The following is a 21,207-nucleotide window of genomic DNA, read 5'->3' as shown; positions in this document are numbered from 1 at the left end:
AGTTGTAGTAATATTTAACAAACAATCTGTTAAAGTTGTGAAATATCTCGCTGCTTCAATTTTTGTTATTATTATTCATAAATTATTTTCCTTGAATTTTTTCTTTCTTTAGAAGTAAACTTTGATTGTATTATAGAAAATTAATGCAGTAATGTATTACTGCTGACTCTATCTTCTGGGACAATTGAATTGAAATAATAGAGTTCAGGATTGTCATGTTCTACCATACAGAGGCTGTTGCTAAACCGTGTCTGGTTTGAATAATTTTCCCGGCACTTACTTAAAAAGAAAGTATTCTATTGATTAATTTTCATGGTTCCTGACACAATTAGAGGTTTCCAGTATATATATTCACTGTACCTAGAATATACAGTTTGACATCATTATTACTCTAAAAATAGGAGATAAGTGCAAAATTATAAGTTAAGAAGATGTACAGTATTTTGGTTGAAGCACTATTGACTTGAATATATATGAAGTTTAGATCTTCAGAAAGGTTTCAAATTATATTTAGTTTATAATACAGAGATCAATAGTGAGTTCTAAATCATGTTGCTACTGGTTCATGCATGTGCGACGCTACTGGTTCATAGAACTAGGCCAAACCAGGAACAACCTACTTCTGCTACAGATGATTTTGACTTGGTAAAATAAATATTTATTTCCAAATATTTATATATTAACCTTATAAAAAGGGTTGTTATAAAATGGATTGATTGCTTATATGCCATTATATGCTTTACAGCCTCTCACCTGCCTTTCTTTACCATGATATAAGGCAGACCTGGGCAAGGTGCGGCCCGCGGGCCGCATCCGGCCCGCCCACTGTCTAACCAGCCTGCCAGCTGTGAGTCTCGGTTTTGCCTAGCAGCCCGCGCCTTGAACGCCAGCTGGAGATAGTTGGAACTGCTTGAGAGAGAGTGAGAGAAAGAGAGAGAGAGAATTGGGAGGGGCTTCCCTGCATGGTTTTGGGCAGTGTGTGTGTGTGTGTGTGAAAGAGAGAGAGAGACACCTGCAGGCAGCTTGTTCTCCAAGACAAAAGCCACGCAGGAAAAAAGTTCGGAGTTTGGAGTGGCTTGCAACACCCTGCATGGGCTTGGGCAGAGTGTTCATACAGTCGCGAGAGAAAAGAGAGCCACAGCTTGCAAAAGCCAGTGGGGGTGGGGAAGCTTGTTAAAAGCCACTCAGGATAAAGCTTTGGAAAGGGGAAAAAGAGAGGGGGGGAAGAGGGAAGAGAAAGAGAGGGGGGAGGGAGGGAAAGATAAATGATACTGCAAAAGGTTTTCTGTTTTATTAGAAGCTCGGTAACAGAAGTCTTCAAACTTGGCAACTTCAAGACTTGTGGACTTTAGTTCCCAGAAGTCTCCAGCCAGCATAGCTGGGAGTTGAATTCTGGGAGCTGAAGTCCATAAGTCTTAAAGTTGCCAAGTTTTGGGACCCCATCTTTAGGTGTGCTGGTAATATAACAGGACATTCCTTATTTATTGAAATAATTTATATTTCATTTTTTCACAATCAGAATGAAACTTCTACTTAGAAAAGAAAAGGAAAGGAGGAAAGGAATGGAACCAGAAAGGAAAGGGGAGGGAAGGAAGGAAAGAAAATGAAAGAAAGAGGAAGGGAAGGGAAGAAAGGGGAAAGGAGAAAAGGGAAGGAGAAAAGAAATGAAACGGGAAAAGAAAGGAAGGAAAGAAGGAAAGGGGAGGGGAGGGGAGGGGAGAGAAGAGGAGAAAAGGGAAGGAGAAAGGAAGGGAGGAAATTATACAGTATTGGGTAGAACTGAATTAATTATATTAGTCCGGTCCTCTAAAACCATTCCAATTTCTCATGCGGCCCTATGGCAAAATTAATTGCCTACCCCTGATATAAGGATATCTGCTTCCTTAATCTCCTTGCAGAACTACAGTGCTGACTGCTGCAGGTGTACTCTAACATCTTTTCACCTAGATGTTTAACATTCAGTTAAACAGCTGGATATTATTATATATGTGATGTGTGCTTCTTACCTGCTTCTAAACTGCCTTAATGGTGTGGTTGAACATAACAAAAAGGATAGTGCTATAAAATATCAGTTCTATCTCTTGCTGATTAATGTAGTTGGATTTCATATAAACACGTATCTTCCCTGTCAGGTAAAAAGTAACCAAAGGTACTATCAGGTAGGGAATTAAAAGAAAGATGCATTTTATCATTTTATCAGCTATATATTATTTAGAAAATAGTTCTGACTATACTTCAAAACAGTCAGTTACAATTATTTCCTCTTATATTTTTAACTTTTGAAGAGAAGAAAACTCTAACGTTTTATATACTCTACTTTTTTTGTCCTTCTATATAGTCTGATACATACCTTTGCATGTCGCTGCGTTTGCCAGTTGAAGAGGAAGCTTATGTAGGTGAGTAATATTTAAGATTCAGAAAAACATGGTCAGTTTTGTATGAATCAGTCAAGATTTCTGTGGCTTCTCTATAGCTTAAACTTTTCTGTAGAGTTTTTGCAATGCATTCATCATGCCTAATACAGAAACAAAACTAGAAGGAACCACTTAAGGTGGAGAGAACTGCATTTGGAGAGGCTGGTGAGTAATAATACCTAAGGATTTTCATGTAGATGCTGTTGGCAGCTGAGCCCAAGCTTTCTCATTTGTAAAGCATTGGCTTTCTGTCTGTGGCTGGATATTTAATTCCAGTCCATTGCACAAGCTGTTTATTTACCTGCTAGTTCAGACTGTAAATCTCTTTGCACTTACAATAAGTATTGGCACAGTAAGTTCTTACCTATCTGCAAAACGTACTTGCTTTATGTTGAGGTAAGGATGAAATGATAGGTAAATGACAAGTCCTACCACAGCACCGTATCAGTGTTTAATGTACATAACTAGACCAGTGAAGTAAGTACCATCTGCTTATCAAGTCGAGTCCCTCTTAATTTTTGTTTCATTCCCCTTGCAAATATTTACATCTACTAAGAGTCAATAGTAAAATGGAAATTTATTGCAGCCAGAACCCAGGAAAGTGCTATTTATAGTTTGAAAGTGTATTGGTAAATTTTTAACACATGTTAAGTGATTGTTGAATGCTAAAATTTTAAAATAAAGTGAAAAGAATCCACTTTCCTTGCCACCAAATCAAATAACCAGTAAAACCTGTAGAAAGTCATTTTTTGTAAAAAAATAATAATAAAAAAATGAGAAGGTGAATGGACTAGAAAGGTGAGAAATAAATAAATAATCCTATTTTAAAAGTTTTAATAGTATAGTGACTAAATTATTACTAATGTGGATTGGAGCTTTAACGAGTATATTTTGGGCTTCAGTTACCATAGGTTTGATAATGCAATGAAGAATTATTACCTTTTGGGGGTCTTTTTAAAAAAAATGCTTTTGTAAAAAAAAGATGCCAGGAGCTTGTGCTATGATTTATTGGTAATAATTTGATCAATAAGGGACTTTTAGATTGATTTAAGGTTGAAATATTCTATGATATGTTTTGCTTCCTTCCTAATGAGTGAGCTACAAAGCTGTGGTAATCCATATGTATATCAGAAATCCAGGTTCAAATATCTTTTTAGCCATGAGGCTTATCAGTCAATTTAGGATAAGCTGAAAGAGAAAATAATCTGTCTAAGAGCCTTGTTATGATGAATGCAGAAAATTTTCAATTCCTTATTTATTTACTCAATTTCTTTATCTGCACATCTGAAGCAAATTATTATTATTATTACAATTATTATTATTATTATTATTATTATTATTATTATTATTATTTATTAGACTTTTATGTCACCCTTCTCCGAAGACTCGGGGCAGCTCACAGGATACAATACAAAAACAATATGTATACAAATCTAATTAGTTAAACCTATCAGCTAAGATCCCACTACATTAAAAAGCAGTCAATTAACTCAGTCACATCCACACATAACATTTAATGGTCATGGTGGGGGCAAGATCTAATTGCCCCATGCCTGGCGACATATGTTGGTCTTAAGACTCTTGCGGAAGGCGAGAAGGATGGGGCCAATGCGAATCTCTGGAGGGAACTGATTCCAGAGGGCCGGGGCTCCCACAGAGAAGGCTCTTCCCCTAGGCCCCGCCAGATGACATTGTCTGGTCGACGGGACCTGGAGAAAGCCAAATCTGTGGAATTATTGTTATTAATATTATTATTATTTATTGGATTTGTATGCCGCCCCTCTCCGTGGACTCGGGGCGGCTAACAACAGTGACAAAAAACAGAATGTAAAAATCCAATACTACAACAGCTAAAAACCCTGGTTATAAAACCAATCATACATACAAACATACCATGCATAAATTGTAGAAGCCTAGGGGGAAAGATTATCTTAATTCCCCCATGCCTGATGGCAGAGGTGGGTTTTGTGGAGCTTACGAAAGGCAAAGAGAGTGGGGGCTATTCTAATCTCTGGGGGGAGTTGGTTCCAGAGGGTCGGGGCCGCCACAAAGAAGGCTCTTCCCCTGGGCCCCGCCAACCGACATTGTTTTGTTGACGGGACCTAACTGGTCGCTGAGATTCGTGCGGCAGAAGGCAGCCCCTGAGATAATCTGGCCCGGTGCCATGAAGGGCTTTATAGGTCATAACCAACACTTTGAATTGTGACCGGAAACTGATCGGCAACCAATGCAGACTGCGAAGTGTTGGTGTGATATGAGCATATTTAGGGAAGCCTATGATTGCTCCCGCAGCTGCATTCTGCACGATCTGAAGTTTCCGAACACTTTTCAAAGGTAGCCCCATGTAGAGAGCGTTACAGTAGTCGAGCCTTGAGGTGATGAGGGCATGAGTGACTGTGAGCAGACTGTGAGGAGCAAGTGAAGATAGAAGTCCTCAAGGTTGGGAAAATAGTAAGTGAAGAAGACAAACAAATTTTGAATGCAGAAATTACACAAGATGAAATTGCTAGAGTAATTAAAGGGTTAAAACAAGCCAAAGCACCGGGCCCAGATGGGTTTACAGGGGAATTTTATAAAACTTATGTGAATGTTTTGCTGCCGCATTTGGGGAAATTGTTTAATAATATATTGTCAAATCGTGATATCCCGCAGACATGGAAGCTTTCAGAAATTGTTACCATTCCGAAGATGGGTCGAGATTTAAGAGAGCCTGGGTCTTACCGTCCGATCAGTTTGGCAAATCAGGATTATAAAATATTTATGAAAATACTGGCAAATAGATTAGAAAATATTTTACCAAAAATAATTGAAGAGGATCAATATGGATTCGTGAAGGGAAGGAAAATAAGTGAACCAATTAGAAATGTAATGAATGTGATGCACCATGCTACCGCTACTAAAAGGAAATTGGGAATTTTGAAATTAGATGTTTATAAAGCGTTCGATAAAGTTAACCATAGTTATTTATATAAATTATGTAACAAATTAAATATGGGGGAAAAATTTTGTGAAACTATAAAAGAGATTTATAAAGGAAATGAAGCATATATAAGAGTGAATGGACAAAGAACGCAGAGTATTAAAATATTAAACGGCACCAAGCAGGGATGCCCTCTGTCTCCAAAATTATTCGTAATAGCAATAGAGATCTTAGCTAATAAGATAAGACAAGATAACACTTGGGCAGGATATAGAATAGGGAAATTAGAAATGAAAATAAATTTATTTGCAGATGATGCAATTATATTGACCCAGACCCCGATGGAGATGATTAAAGGTATAATAAACATTTTACAAGAGTTTAAGCAGGAATCGGGACTGTCGGTTAATATGGAAAAATCAGAGATTATGTGTTTAAATACAGATCCGAGAGAACAGATAGAAATTAGGAAAGAATCAGGGTTGAAATTAGGACTTAAAAAAATAAAATATTTGGGAATTTGGTTATTAAAAAACCCAGTGAAAATGGAAGAGATTAATTATAGAATAACATGGAGGAAAATGTTGAAACAGATGAGGAGCTGGAAAGATAAAAAGCTAAGGAGACTCTCTAAAATAAGAGCTTTAAAAATGATGATAGCTCCCAAGATGATGTACCTATTTCAGGTGCTGTCGGGGGGGTTATCGGTATGTAAGGTTAAAGAGTGGGACAAAAAATTAAATTATTGGATTGAAGAAGATAAGAGACCAAGAATAAGAAAAAAGTGGTTAATTGCGAATGAAAAAGAGGGGGGATGGGGTGTTCCATGTTTGGAGCTGTATAGGGAAGCTTTTCAAATGGAAAGGTTAATGGAGTTGCAATTAAGTGAAAATAAATGGGCGAAATTGGAAAAACAGATAAACGGGATGAATAATAGAGAATTAATTTTTAGGAAGTGGAATAGGAGAGATATAGGAAAATTAATAGGCCCAATGAAAGGGACTATGGAAATTTGGAAAAAATGGCAAGGGAAAATAGGATTATATAAATCTAAACTGTCATCGCTTTATGTAATAAATAGAGAAAACGAAATTAACTTAAACAGGGTTATAGGAGAGTTGAAGGGAAGAGGGATAACTAAGATAGAACATTTATACGAGAAGGATGGCAGGCCAAGTAGAAATCGCATAGAATGGTGGTTAGGTAAGGGAAGGTGGCTACAAATAAATGCAATATGTAAATATCTAAATGAAAGGGAGAATAAAGAAGTATTATGGCGGGAGGAGACAGGGTTAGAGAAAATAATAAGAGAAAAAAGTGAGGGGATAAAGGCGCAAGCAACTAATATATACAAACTGCTAGTACAGTCAGATGGGGACACGATTGATGGATTGACTAAATGGTGGCAAAATGAGATATTAGTAGAGGTACAAGAAATGGAAAATATAGTAGAAGATATAAGGAAAATTAAAAATACAAGAATTAGGGAAATGAGAAGGAAAATATTACATAAGTGGTATTTTACTCCCGTTCAATTTGCACATTTTCAGCAGAATGTTAGGGGGAATTGTTGGCATGGTTGTCAAGATAAAGGAGTGTTTATGCATATGTTTTGGGAATGCCCGATAGTGCAGGAATTTTGGCAAAAAGTGAAAGAGGATATCAATGGAATGTTAAATATACAATGGACAATCACTAAGGAAATGGCAGTATTAGTAAAAAGCAATGCGATGGGAGAATTTAGAGAAATAAAAAAAGCAGCAATAGAAAGTGCTCAGGCAGTAATAGTTTTGGGTTGGAAGGATGCGACAAAATGGACAATGCAAAATTGGTATAGGTACATGGTGGATCATATTCAATTTGAAATTATGGAAAAAAGGATAAATTTGGATAATGAAACTGATTTGGGACGGCTGATTGGACGGTGGGACAAGGCAAGACGATATATGACGAGCAGAATCCGAGACCAAGCTACAAGAAATAAACTAGAATCACTCTATAATATGTAGACAGATATATTGCTCTTGGGTTAAGTGGATTAAAAAAGAAATACCCCCAATTTGGTGGTGGGGAATGTGTGTATGTCGGGGTGATGGGCACAATTCACATTTCACTATGCACTGTTTTATGTTGTGTGATTTTAAATTGTTAAAAATCAATAAATAAAATATATAAAAAAAAAAAAAAAAAAAAAAAAAGTGACTCCCGGTCCAAATAGGGCCGCAACTGGTGCACCAGGCGAACCAGGGCAAACGCCACCCTCGCCACAGCTGAAAAATGTTTCTCTAATGTGAGCTGTGGATCGAGGAGGACGCCCAAGTTGCGGACCCTCTCTGAGGGGGTCAATAACTCCCCCCCCAGGGTAATGGATGGGTAGAAAATGCTAATAAAACAATTGAAAACAATTATAATAAAATACAAATTTTATATATATGGCTGCCAAGAAGAAGTGGTCATAGACATCAGTATAACCAGGGAATGGGACCCTTCGCACTCTTAGAGTCCAAGGCCAAAGCTCCAAAGCCTTTTGAAAAGCAAAAAGGGTGAGGTGATAATGTTGCTGAGGACAGGACATATAGTACAGAAAGCACCTCTTTTTACTGTAGTACCCACCAGCTGACATTCCTGGCCCAACTGCCAACCAGAACTGCATAGATAAAAGCCATAATATGATAACCTGTTCCCAAACCATGAAGGGCTTCAAAAGTGACAACCAAACACAGGCAACTCATAGCAGTGGTGTTACATGTGCTGAGTATCTGACACCATTTACTCCCTGTGCAACCACATTTTGCCACATTGTTCTTTGAAGGAAAAATAATAGTAAAGCAACAGCAGCAATACAAACATTGAATGAGCGTTGTGATCTCAATAGGGAATTATAGAGAAACATTTTTGATTAGACCCCATAGCAAAGGGACAAAATGCTACATGTTCAGTATCGGATTTAAAGGTTAGGCCCTGGAGATCTCAAACCAATTAGAAAAAGATATAGTTGGGTCTGACTCAATATAAACCTCCTTCATTTATTTGTAATCTCTGTCTGCTGCATATTCTCCAGAGTCTGGCAGGAGAATCCTTTAGAAGTAGTACATTTCATTTGGATAGATATATGGTGACTGTCAAACTGTTAAGGGGCATTTGTGTTTTATATTGAAAATTATTAACCCTGACAAGAATAGAGTGAATCTTGAATACATTAGGATTAAATTCAGAAATATTTCTATGAATGTTAATGTCAGTGACTCAAATATATTGCTTAACCGCAGTGGTGCGTTTTAATGGTTCTTGATTATATTTTATTTGCCTTGTTCTGCATAGACTGATATTTTAAATGTTTTCTACTTCTGCAAGCACCTCTATTTTCATACAAAATTCCATTACAATTTTAATTTAAGATAAAACTACTTTAGATAATAGTAAATAATTATACTTAATATCAGAAGTCATAAAGGTGAACTGAAATACATAAAATATCAACTTGCCCAATATTTATCAAGATATTTATTATCTTAATAAAATATGTATCTATTTTTCCAGTAATTGCCAATTAACTTTTTATGTTTTATTAAAACTGAAAATCATATAAGGCAATACTGGCATTTTAAAAAACCCATAAAAATACTCTACACATAAAGGTAAACTACCAAATATGGTTAAAATTCTTTGCTGAGAACACATAATTGTATTTTGTGCCTCCTTTCCACAGAGTTTTTGCAGATGTTGCATACAATTAACTGTGAAAACTGTTATTTCTCCATTTAGCTTTTTGATATTTAATTACTTTATAAAGGCAAATCCGCAAGCTAAAATGTATTTACTATGCTATGCAGGTCTGGTACAATCTGTTGTTTATTATTAAACTGTGGTGATAACTAAAGGTTATTCTACTGACACTGAGAAGTATTATGTCTGAAAGCAAGCCATTCTGCCAGAACTAGAAAATTTATCTGCTATCTTACATCCCTGATTTTCATGAATATGCCCAAAAGTACATAATGTATTTTCTCCTTTGCTGGCTGATAGTAATCCCCATTTGTCAATAATTCCATATAAACTGTATTATACAGTAGATGAGAAGATGCATTGCTTGTTTATTTGGATTTACAAGTGCAGAACTGTTGTGATAGCTATCTTACTGCAGACTGAGATTACTTTTTTTTGAGCAAATGGAAACATAGAAACATAGAAGACTGACGGCAGAAAAAGACCTCATGGTCCATCTAGTCTGCCCTTATACTATTTCCTGTATTTTATCTTACAATGGATATATGTTTATCCCAGGAATGTTTAAATTCAGTTTCTGTGGATTTACCAACCACGTCTGCTGGAAGTTTGTTCCAAGGATCTACTAATCTTTCAGTGAAATAATATTTTCTCATGTTGCTTTTGATCTTTTCCCCAACTAACTTCAGATTGTGTCCCCTTGTTCTTGTGTTCACTTTCCTATTAAAAACACTTCCCTCCTGAACCTTATTTAACCCTTTAACATATTTAAATGTTTCAATCATGTCCCCCCTTTTCCTTCTGTCCTCCAGACTATACAGATTGAGTTCATTAAGACTTTCCTGATACGTTTTATGCTTAAGACCCTCCACGATTCTTGTAGCCCATCTTTGGACCCGTTCAATTTTGTCAATATCTTTTTGTAGGTGAGGTCTCCAGAACTGAACATAGTATTCCAAATGTGGTCTCACCAGCGCTGTATATAAGGGGATCACAATCTCCCTCTTCCTGCTTGTTATACCTCTAGCTATGAAGCCAAGCATCCTACTTGCTTTTCCTACTGCCCGACCACACTGCAATACATTTACTTTAAGTCTTTAAAATATTAACTATAATATATGTACATACACAGAAACATACATATAGATAACACACATACATACTTGGATGGGAAGAATTTATCATAACTTATAATGTGAAAATGGGTGAAGTGATCTGAGGTGCAATTCTTAATTTGCTAAAAAAAAGTAGACCTCAAATAAATAATATACAGAGAGATTTTTTTCTTACAAATATAAATTTTATTTTTCTCCAACATAGAATAAACAAAACAATACATAAGTACAAACACTAAAACCATACTTAAAGTGAAACATATATAAAAATTTTCTTTTTCTTTTTCTATTAATCATTCAGTGGAGGCTTGTATTCTTCCATTTAAAAAAACCCTATAGAATTTATGTAATATTATCAAAATAAAGAAAACCTCAAAAAACAACAATCTTTTTCCCAGCTTACATTGAAAAATTACATTACATCAGTATAAACAATATCAAACGCTATATTGTAGCCATCTTAATTTAAACTTTCATTTCTACATAAAATTAATTAATTCAATATCAACTTATCCAATAATTACTAGAGTTTCTATATATATCCAAAATAGAACAAAAACAGTTGAACTACACTATTAAAGTAAATGAGGAAGACATTATATGTAAATTATATATACAAAAGGAATAAACTACAAAGCTTTTTTGAGCTTTTAACATAAACCCAATATTAGGACAAATAGCAAAAGAGGATAATATATAGTGTTATTAAAGTAACACTATTTAATTTCCAATCAAAATACTGAGTTGAAAATGAAATAGTTTTCCCAGGCCAGTAGCATTTCCTAAGCAAGATACAGAAAGCACAATTTCTTGAATTCTTTCCAACCTTTTAATTGCAGGTGTGCCTTAGTTTATATGGTTTCAATGTAATAAAAATATACAGTTATCAGATCCCTTTCCCCAACTTCATCAGCCCCTCTCCTCCACAAATAATTTAATAGTGCTTCACAGTCAATCTAAATGATTGAAATTTCCTCTTGCAAATGTACAGGTACTCCACAGTATTGGTCACTAAGGTAAAAGTAAAATAATGCTATTTTCTACTTTCACAATGTTTACGTTTTTTTTTCTTTTTCAAAATGGAGATGGGTAGGAAGAGAGACACAAAGAGAGACAAAAAGTTTATACCTATAATTTTGTGTCATTAATATTTTGTATCCAAGTAGAAAAAAATGCAAAAAATCTATCTTATTTACTAATCATAACTACTGTATTTGTATCTCTGTTTCACAACTGAATTATTAATTTTAAGTCAATTTACTACACAATATAACACTAGGATATTACACGTATAAACTACTACATGCAAGCCAATTTTTTATATACCGGTAATTCCTCAGCTGGAATTGTAGGTGATCAATTATAATGTGGTCTAATTGCTCATTCTGTATAGCTTACAAAGAGCCACTGAATTAAGTTCTTTTAGATTAACAAACAATGGGTATTCTTCTGGCTTTGTATATTATTTGTTTATTATGATAAACACATAACATATCCATTACCATTGTTCTCATGCTGATTTACAAACCATTTTTACATAATTAAGGAATAAGAACATCTGCAGAAACCAGTGATACTTTGAGAATTAAATACTGAAAATGCTTCTGTTCAAAATAAAGCAATTATACTGCAAGATCATATCTTGTGAACATATGTAATGAATTCTGTGATGATTATATCTTATTTCTATTTTTTAAAAGAATAATAAAAATGAACTTGCTTGCTATACCTCCCTACTAGCTAATATATAAGCATAAGGAATGTTTTCCAAAATACTTCAAACTATAACAACCTAGGAGTTCTCCCTTAACAGAGGAGCTTAAATATGCCAATTCCAAGATGTTTCAATAGGCAAAAAAAGAAAGAAAATATAGTTAAAAATAAACTTAGATTTGGATGACTAAATGTTTTCTAATTAAGTGAAGTTTCTTGGGTAAAAATCAAAGGTGGGGGATAACTTTGTAAATAAACACGTATTACATATATATTATTATTGCCCTGAATCACTGGTATAACATTTGGAGCTTTTGACTGTTTATCTATGAACCAACATTTTACCTCAGTAAAAGTAATGCATTTAATTAATGCTTACATTTTAAAATTCTTTTTAGAGATCTAAGGATGGATAGGTAGAAAATTGAAATTATATAAGCTTTGCTTTTTAACAAGTAGTTTAGGGAAAAGGAAAAAATGATATAATACCTTTCAGTTGTGTCATAAATAGCATATGTTAATTAACCAATTAACAATCTTCAGTGCTATTTATAATTTTGAATGATTAAGAACTCAAGGGCAATATGGCTTAGACAATCATGATATACACAAAGAATAGCTAGAATAATAAGTAGGACTTATTTTCACATTACTGTATTATCACAATAACCATTTACATATAGTATTCCTTGGAATAGAGAAAGCTCTACCCCATTTTTTCTATATTTTTACTACTGTATATCTTTCTATAAACTATATTTTTAACTATATCTTTCTATAAACTATATTTTTACTATATCTTTCTATAAACTATATTTTTACTATATCTTTCTATAAACTATCCATATCCTTTTGTGTTTTTAAAGAATCATTTATGTGAACATAGAGTTAATAAGAACTTGTAATGTCTTGCTGCAAAATTTAGATATATAATTCAAAGAATGCACAGTAATATGTTAAATGGCAGTATTCACAATAAGGAATAAATACTTTTATGAACAACTTTCAATGCTAATATATGCAAAATTGCTTTCTGTTTCAAACTACATACCAATCAAAAGTAATGGAAGACGATTTTTTAAAAAAGAAAATATTTTAACCAAATTGGTAAGAAATCTATAATTATTTTTTTTAAATGCAGAATTTCAAAATACTATACAAAATTCTGCCCTTCTTTCGGTCAGATGATTGTAAGTAAGCCCTTCTCATAAGTCTTCTGTGTACCCAGTCCATTAATATTGATGTGGTAATTATTAATATTTTTAAAAGTTTTTCCACTGTATTGTAATATCATTTCCTAACAAAATTTAAGAGGAAATCAAATAATTGTTCAATATCTTCGGCTTCTGGAAATTATTTTTCTAGTGAATAAAAAATACTGAGGTAAAAATATAATAGTGAAGTTTTTTTGCTATCTGTATTTTTGCTATAAAAGAAGTCACCCAAGGTTCTTTGTATAGTTATAAATTTCATGAACTTGACAATTCAGGTAGTCCTTGACTTACAGCCACAATTGAGCCCAAAATTGCTCTAGCTAAGCAAGGCAACTGTTAAGTGAGTTTTGTCCTATTTTATGTCCTTTCTTGCCACAGTTATTAAGTGCACCACCCTATTTGTTAGTAACTTGGTTGTTAAGTGAATCTTGCTTCCCCAATGCCTTTTTTATGAGAAAGTTGCAAAAAAGGGATTCCATGGCTCTGGCAGCTATCAGAAATATGAACAGGTGCCAAGAGTCTGAATTTTGATCATATGATTACGATGATGCTGCAACAGTCGTGTGAAGAAGAGTCGTAAATCACCTTTTTAATTCCATTTGAACTTTGAATGGTCATTAAACAAATGATTGTAAGTTGAGGACTATTGTAAATATGAATTTAGTATACTATAGTTCCTACAGGAGTTGGAAAATCTCTGGAAGTATAAAGTAAGATGCTGGATTTTTTAAGATGTTACACAGTTCCGAAAATATTTACGTTGTTTCTGTTTGATTATGCTTCCAAATAGATACATTATGTTTGCAACACTGGTAACAATGTTTTTGATAAAATTATTAGAGTAATTTCTTCAGTTGTTTTCCTGCTACCAGATCTGAAATAACCATGTTCTGAATTATAAATTCTGATTATAATAATATCAATATATTTTTGAAGTGCACCCAAAGAATCATCAAAGGTTTTCATTTGTTTAACGTAAGTCACTCTGCAATCCCAGTGGATTGTAAAATTCTAGTGGATATCACAGGAATGAATTTTCTCCATTAAGATATTCCATTTCTCCTTCCCAGAAATACTCTTTTGTATCACTGAACTTCAAAAATCAGAATTCAAAGGCATTCTTTCACTAGATATTAAGAGATATCTGTGGTTCTAATGAACTCAAAAAATTGAGCTACTACTTTTTAGAACTCTCACAAATGTTTAAGACAAAACTACAAAACTATTATAGTCTGTCATCTGACAGAAAGAACAGAAAAGGAGAATTGACAGCATTTTATCCAATAGTAGGTCCTAAAATCCACTTCCATGCGTGCATGATACTTCTGCACATGCACAGAAGCATCCTGGACGAGTGGGTAAAGTCTCCTGCAGCCACCGCTACCAGTTCTAAGAACGAGGCCAAACTGAGAGCAACTCACTGCTGGTTTTATCAAAGAAAACTAAAAATGTCTTAATAGTAATATTTTTCTTTGTTATGAATTTAAATAACAATAACATTTAGACTTATATGCTGCTTCCTAGTGCTTTTACAGCCCTCTCTAAGCAGATTACAGAATCAGCATATTTCCCCCAGCAATCTGGGTCCTCATTTTACCCACCTCGGAAGGATGGAAGGCTGAGTCAACCTTGAGCCGGTGGTTAGATTTGAACTGCTGAACTACAGCTATCAGTTAACTGAAGTAGCCTGCAGTGCTGCACTCTAACTACTGTGCCACCCCGGCTCTTGTGATGACATTATTATCCTTTAGACTTGTGATGACATTATTATCCTTTTTCTTTGGTTTGGTTATCTGCAATTCATAATAATAGAACTACAATACAAACATCATTATTTTTGTTTGCAAAATTTTTGTGTTCAAAATATTTATCACCGAATGACATTGAATGGAGAGACAGTAGTATAACTTTATTGATTAGTCATTTGTTTATATTGAAGCAATGGACATCTTCACAATAAGATAGTAAGATAAAGTAAATTAAAGTAAGATAAAATATAGTAAGGTAGATAAAGTAAAAGAGCAAATTAAAGTAGTATAAGATAAAACAGAATGCAAATACAAAAAATGAATGTTAAAACAATATGTCACAATGAAGATAAATATAAGTGTCCTAGGATAATTTTGCAGGATCCACTCTAGGTTGATCGCTAAGACCAGAGGTTAAGTCTTCTGAGCTTTCAGACTCGTGCTGGGGCCCATCTTAAGGAAACCCCTCTCTTTCCAGAATAACACATTTCAGTGAGGCAGAAGTTCCTTGAAGATGGACTACAGCACAAGTTTGAAACTCAGAGGACTAAACCTCTGGTCATGGTGACTGACCAAGATTAGATCCTAAAACTGTGTGTTTTAGATGAATTTATTGCCTAAACCTCAATTTGTTCCATGAAATGTATTCTTAATTGGACATCTGTAATTATAAATCCAAACAGCTCTAATTACTATGTATGCTTTTGTGTCATGAAGGTAACCAAAAACTATTTTGTTACGGTCTCAATATATGGTTCTACCAAGTAATTGTAAGTACTGTACTGAGCCCTGGCTGGGGAATACAACTGAGAGTTGAATAGGACATGTGAAACATTACATTTCACAAATATATGTTCCCTCAGAATATGGCACTTGTCGAATTGTCTATATTTAACAATAGAGCTGATAAAATCTTGCTCTGGTAAGGGCTGTCCTATGGTATTGAGTCTAACCTATTACCATGTATTATTCTGTTTGAAAAAAACCCCTCTTGATCAGCTATTTTAATGATCTGGAGCTTGCAAGAGATACATTCAAATGTAGATGACATTGTGTTTTATTCTTTCTGCAATGTTCGCAGAAAAACATTCATATACAACTTAACAATTTGTTAAAGTAAGAAGAAACAAACTTATATTTATATTATCATTTTTTTCCTTTCAGTTGACTTTAAGCCTCATGCCAATATGGACACTGTCCACCATATGTTACTATTTGGATGTAACAGCCCAGCTTCAGATAATGGTTACTGGTAAGGAGATTGCTTCTATTGCACTAGTTGAACATTCTTCTTGTACAGTATTAAGTTAAAGATGGATGGGTTATACATGGAGGTGAAGCATGGAATGAAATCTGGGTATATTTAATTATAAAGTAGGGTTTACTACTAGAGTTCATTTTACTCTTGTCTTTGTTGCCAGGTTCCCTATTCAGTATAGGTAGTCCTCAACTTACAACAATTAGTTTAGTGGCCATTTAAAGTTACAATGGCGCTAAAAAAAGTGGGTTCTGACCGCTTTTCATACTGTTGCATGCAGCATCCCCATCAGGGATGAAATGCTCCTGGTTCACTCGTGCCTATCAGTCACCAAAGAGCTGGTTGTGAAGATAGAGTGAGGCTCTGCCCACCAACCCAGAAGCTGCCATTTGGATTACTTTACCCTCTGCACAATGCAAAGAGTTCTGTGCATACACATAGGGTAAAAGAACCCAAATGGTGGCATCCAGATTACTGGACAAAGCCTTGCACTCTCTTTGCGACTGGCTCTCCAGCAACTGATAGGCATGAGCGAACCAGGAGCATTATACCCCTAATCCCTACAGTCATGTGATCAAAATTCAGGCACTTGACAACGGATTCATACTTATGACAGTTGCATTTGCCCAGGGTTCATGTGATCAACTTTTATCATTTCCAGTGAAGCCATTTAACAACCATGTTATCTACTTAACAAGTACAGTTCACTTAAGATTCACTTAGCAACTGTGGTTAAAAAAGGTCATAAACTAGAGCAATAGCTATAGCACCTAGACTTGTATATGTTCGTAGTGCTTTACTACACTCTTTTAAGTGGTTTACCAAGTCGGCATATTGCTTCCAACAAAATGGGTCCTCATTTTATTGACCTCAGAAGGATGGAAGGCTGAGTTAATCTTGAGCTGGTCAAGATCGACCACCAGGCAATAAGCAGAGTTAGACTGTAAGTACTGTGCCACCACTTAACAACTATCTCTCTTAGCAACAGAAATATTGGGCTCAATTGTGGTCATAGATCAGGGACTTAGCGGTGTGTCCTTAATCCTAGTCTCCCTATTCAGTATTTACAAGATGCTCAGTAAAGAAAGAAGAAATGAAGTTTGCTTAGAATGAAGACAGTATAGAGAACATATGGATTAAGGGATTCATAGAGAGACTGTGGAAGATAAGAGAAAAATCACAGTTTCTTATAAGAAATTTGGTAGTGTTTAATCAGAGATAGGCAAAATTTCTCTGTTTCATTTGTTTTTTATACAACTTCTATAGTTATATTAGCTTTTAAAATTGAAAAGTTCAAATTACATTAATAAAATGATTATACAAAAGTAAGTATTCTAGAAGAACTGGAAATACATTTTGTCACAAAAATGGGAATGCATTTTGATCCATGTTTTTATGATTTTCCAAGTACAATACTGTCTATGTATTTATAGATAAAGCATTTTACTACCTTTATAGATATTCCAAGACAAAAATGGCTGAATGTTTTTTGTAGTGTATTTATTTCTTTTTTTCTAATGAGAAACTATCAGTTTTACTTACTGCAATTATATTCTGTATTTCCTACTTCCATTGTTCAAGTAATAGAAATATATATTCTAGTAATGAGCAACATGTAACTCACTATTACTGGATTGATTGATTGATTGATTGATTGAATCCAATTTTGAAACTTGTCAATTCCTTAATGATTCTGGGTCTCAAATAAACTGTTTTTTATTGTTTCCTAAAAAACTGAGTAGACCGTAAGTTCCCATGTAATTGTTTGTCCTTATCTGGATAGTGAATAATGAAAGCTTTTGGTATGTTTGGCAAATTTTAATTTAAAAAGTTTTATTTGGTAGGAAATAATTCTTAAAATAGATTATCTTCAAGTAATTTTTCATTTTTATATTATTACCATGTATGCTAAGTTAGAGAGCCAATATGACATAGATAGAGGCTAAAGCACTAGTCTAGAAATTGGCACTCTATGAATTCTAGTCCCACCTTGGGCTCAAAGCTAGATGACTCACCTTGCACAAGTCACTTTCTCTCAGTGCTAAGTAAGAGGCAATGGAAACTATTTCCAAAACAATGTTGCCAAGAAAATTGTAGGGACCGATCAGGCAATTACCATGACTTAATACTGGCTTGAAAACACATGTACAAATTAATATCAACAGATACGTTAATAAAAGCAATGGTATCAATGATATAACCAAATGGCCTCACTCACATGGTTATAAGTCCATATTCATTTACTAGGTAAAGAAATGAATTGTTCTGATACTTTTAAAAACACTTAAGTATACAATTATATTGTTATCTTACTGCTAGAATTACTGGTAAATACATTTATATTATTGGGATCAATAACAAATAAATTAACTGATTTTATTTTTAGCATTCCTCTAATGCCTACTTGAATAAAGGCTCAGTGCCATTTAAGAAATAGAATTACAAGAGCAGAAATGCTATAAACATAAATTTTATAACATTAAAATTCATTTCAAAAATATTAAGAAATTTGAAGCAATCAGGAGACACAGGAAACTAAGAGGTTGCTTGATTTCCAACAACATTGTTTGACAACATGGATTTGCCAAAGAGTAGACAGAGTTAAGTATAGATGTCACTAAATCCATAATAAAACTGTGAAAGAGGCTACCTTGATGTTCTAAGGGTGTTGGATTGAGAATTCAGGAATAGGCAATTCTGTAAGGAACTGATTCTAATTTGTATGAACATTTTATACATATGAGAATTGTGAGTTGGTCTTGGAACCAGTAAAGTTGTTGGTAGATGGGAATTCGCCAAAACTTTTACTATGTTCTGAGCTAAGTGCAATTTCTGAGCTTTTTCAAGGCTGTTTCATGCAGTATAATCCAGGTTGCAGTGCATAAATCACAAAGCTAGGCCTTTGTTCTTCCAATATTGACCAGTGATAACTGGTCAAAAAGTAAAAGCTCTCTTTGCTACTGACAATATATGATTGAAAGCATCATGCTGAATTCAGAAAAATCTCCAGACTGTGAAAATGATCAGTAAGAGGAAATGGACTATTTGTTCAGAATAGTCATTTATCCTGAATTCCAGCCCATCTTATCCATTCAAACCCTTTCAATCTGGGCACATAATGGAAGTCTAAATAAAATCTAACCTCTAAGTCGCAGAAAAGGAAAAATATAACTACCATCAGCACTTATGACTGCCTTCTCTAAACCTGCGAAGAATTCTTTTCAATGACTTTATACAGATGTTAAATGGCATGGCACACAAGACAAAGCCTTATGTGCCTCCATCTTCTGATTATATTTGGAGAGAGGGGAACAGAACTATCCCAAGTTATTACCAGCAGACCCCTAATAGAACAATGGTGCAAGAAGACAGAGTTGCTTATGTCTAAACATGCTGAGTTTTAAGACATATATGAGTTGTTAATATAATGTTTTAAAAAGTATTCATTCTTTAGTATTTCAGGTTGATTAGTCTAGATCAGGGGTCCCAAAACGTGGCAACTTTAAAACTTGTGTACTTCAACTCCCAGAATTCTCCAGCCAGCTATGTTTAAAGTTGACAAAATGTGCTGGCTGGGGAATTCTGGGAGTTGAAGTCCACAAGTCTTAAAGTTGCCAAGTTTGAAGACCTCCGGTCTAAATCAACTGATAAACTTATCATATTGACTCTTTTGAAGTAAGAAGGAAAAATTTGCAAATTTTATCCTTCCTTCCTTCCTTCCTTCCTTCCTTCCTTCCTTCCTTCCTCCCTCCCTCCCTCCCTCCCTCCCTCCCTCCCTTCCTTCCTTCCATATGGCCACTGTGTCATAGAAACAACTTTAATAAACCTCAGCTACTTTTTAAACAGAAATTCGAGCTGTATTTATTAAAAATGTTATATCACTATGATATATTGAAGCTAAAAATAAACAAAGAAAACAACTATTGCACAGTACTGTTAGTCACTCGCTTATGATTCACCATATGAATTAATTGAATAAAATGGATTGCTTTTATGTTTAAATAGATAGAAGGTTGCAACTTCAATTTTAAATTCCCGGTGAATAGAAACAGGTGCTAATATCTGCACCTTTTTTCTCATCAATAAGATACTGCTATTAATAAATAAGAGCTTCAAAATGCCTTTTAAATTTTGATTGGGCCATTAATATTTCAAAAGGGCAGTTTATAAAGCAAGTAACCAGAAATGCTAGCAAAACCCCAAAGGATTCTGAAAATGGGAAGGTGTTCTATTTATATACCACTGAAAATATATTCAATAAATGTATTTATTAAAGCTGTACTAACTTATTCAACTTTTTGTTTTCAATACTTCATGCACATTTCTATTATTCATAATTGATAAACTTAACATACCATATATATACTGTATTTCCCCAAAAATAAAACTATCTTATATTTTTTTGAACCCTGAAATAAGCTCTTGGCCTTATTGCCATGCACTCAAAAGCGCAATTGGGCTTATTATCAGGGAATATCTTACTTTGGGAAAACAGGACACACACACACACACACACACACACTTGAGGTTGTTTTGTATTATTTTCAGTTTTTTCACTTAATTTTATTAACGACATATATCACATAATGCTTAAAGTAAAAGTATAGTTTGGGTGTTCTCCAAAGATAAGATGGATATGATAACCAACCATAATTTTTAATTTCCATAATCTCTCCTTTACTGTGCCTCGCTTGTTCATATGCTATCGTGTTGAGCTGCTTTATATTATTCGTCGTTGCCTTTGCACCTCAATGGGCTAAACGAAATGCTTCATGGGCTGTGCAAAAGTGAAAGTGGTTTCTGTCAGGAAAACAGATTTTAAGAGATAAGGTCTTTTTTGTACATTTTTTTTAGTGCTGAAATTTCTATTTCATTATGGTTGAATCCATAAAATGTTTGAAGTCAACATGGACATAATGAAGAGGATATATGGGACATAGAATTAGTCATGTTTGCAATTATAATACTTTATACTTTATACCTCTTATAGATATGAAGTCCCAGGTCCCTAATCTGTATGTGGTCCCTTAGAGATCTTATCTCGCTTTGTTATTAAATTTTATAGCAAAAATCAAAATCAGGAGCACACACAGATGACT

The 21,207-nt window shown here is 34.3% G+C and overlaps 1 protein-coding gene across 4 annotated transcripts in view; it reads left to right on the top strand.

Moving 5' to 3' along the window:
- PAM (peptidylglycine alpha-amidating monooxygenase) overlaps positions 1-21,207 on the top strand; it is a 167,171-nt gene that overhangs the window by 67,684 nt on the left and 78,280 nt on the right. For all 4 annotated transcript variants that reach the window (XM_070742973.1, XM_070742975.1, XM_070742976.1 and 1 more), the window contains exons 4-5: positions 2,339-2,396; positions 16,015-16,102. In XM_070742973.1, the coding sequence (XP_070599074.1) occupies positions 2,339-2,396; positions 16,015-16,102 (146 nt within the window). The remainder of the gene's footprint in view (positions 1-2,338; positions 2,397-16,014; positions 16,103-21,207) is intronic.

This window comes from Erythrolamprus reginae, chromosome 2, assembly GCF_031021105.1.
Source record: "Erythrolamprus reginae isolate rEryReg1 chromosome 2, rEryReg1.hap1, whole genome shotgun sequence".
Taxonomy (NCBI): Eukaryota; Metazoa; Chordata; class Lepidosauria; order Squamata; family Dipsadidae; genus Erythrolamprus; species Erythrolamprus reginae.
This window is presented reverse-complemented; position numbering and strand designations above follow the sequence as displayed.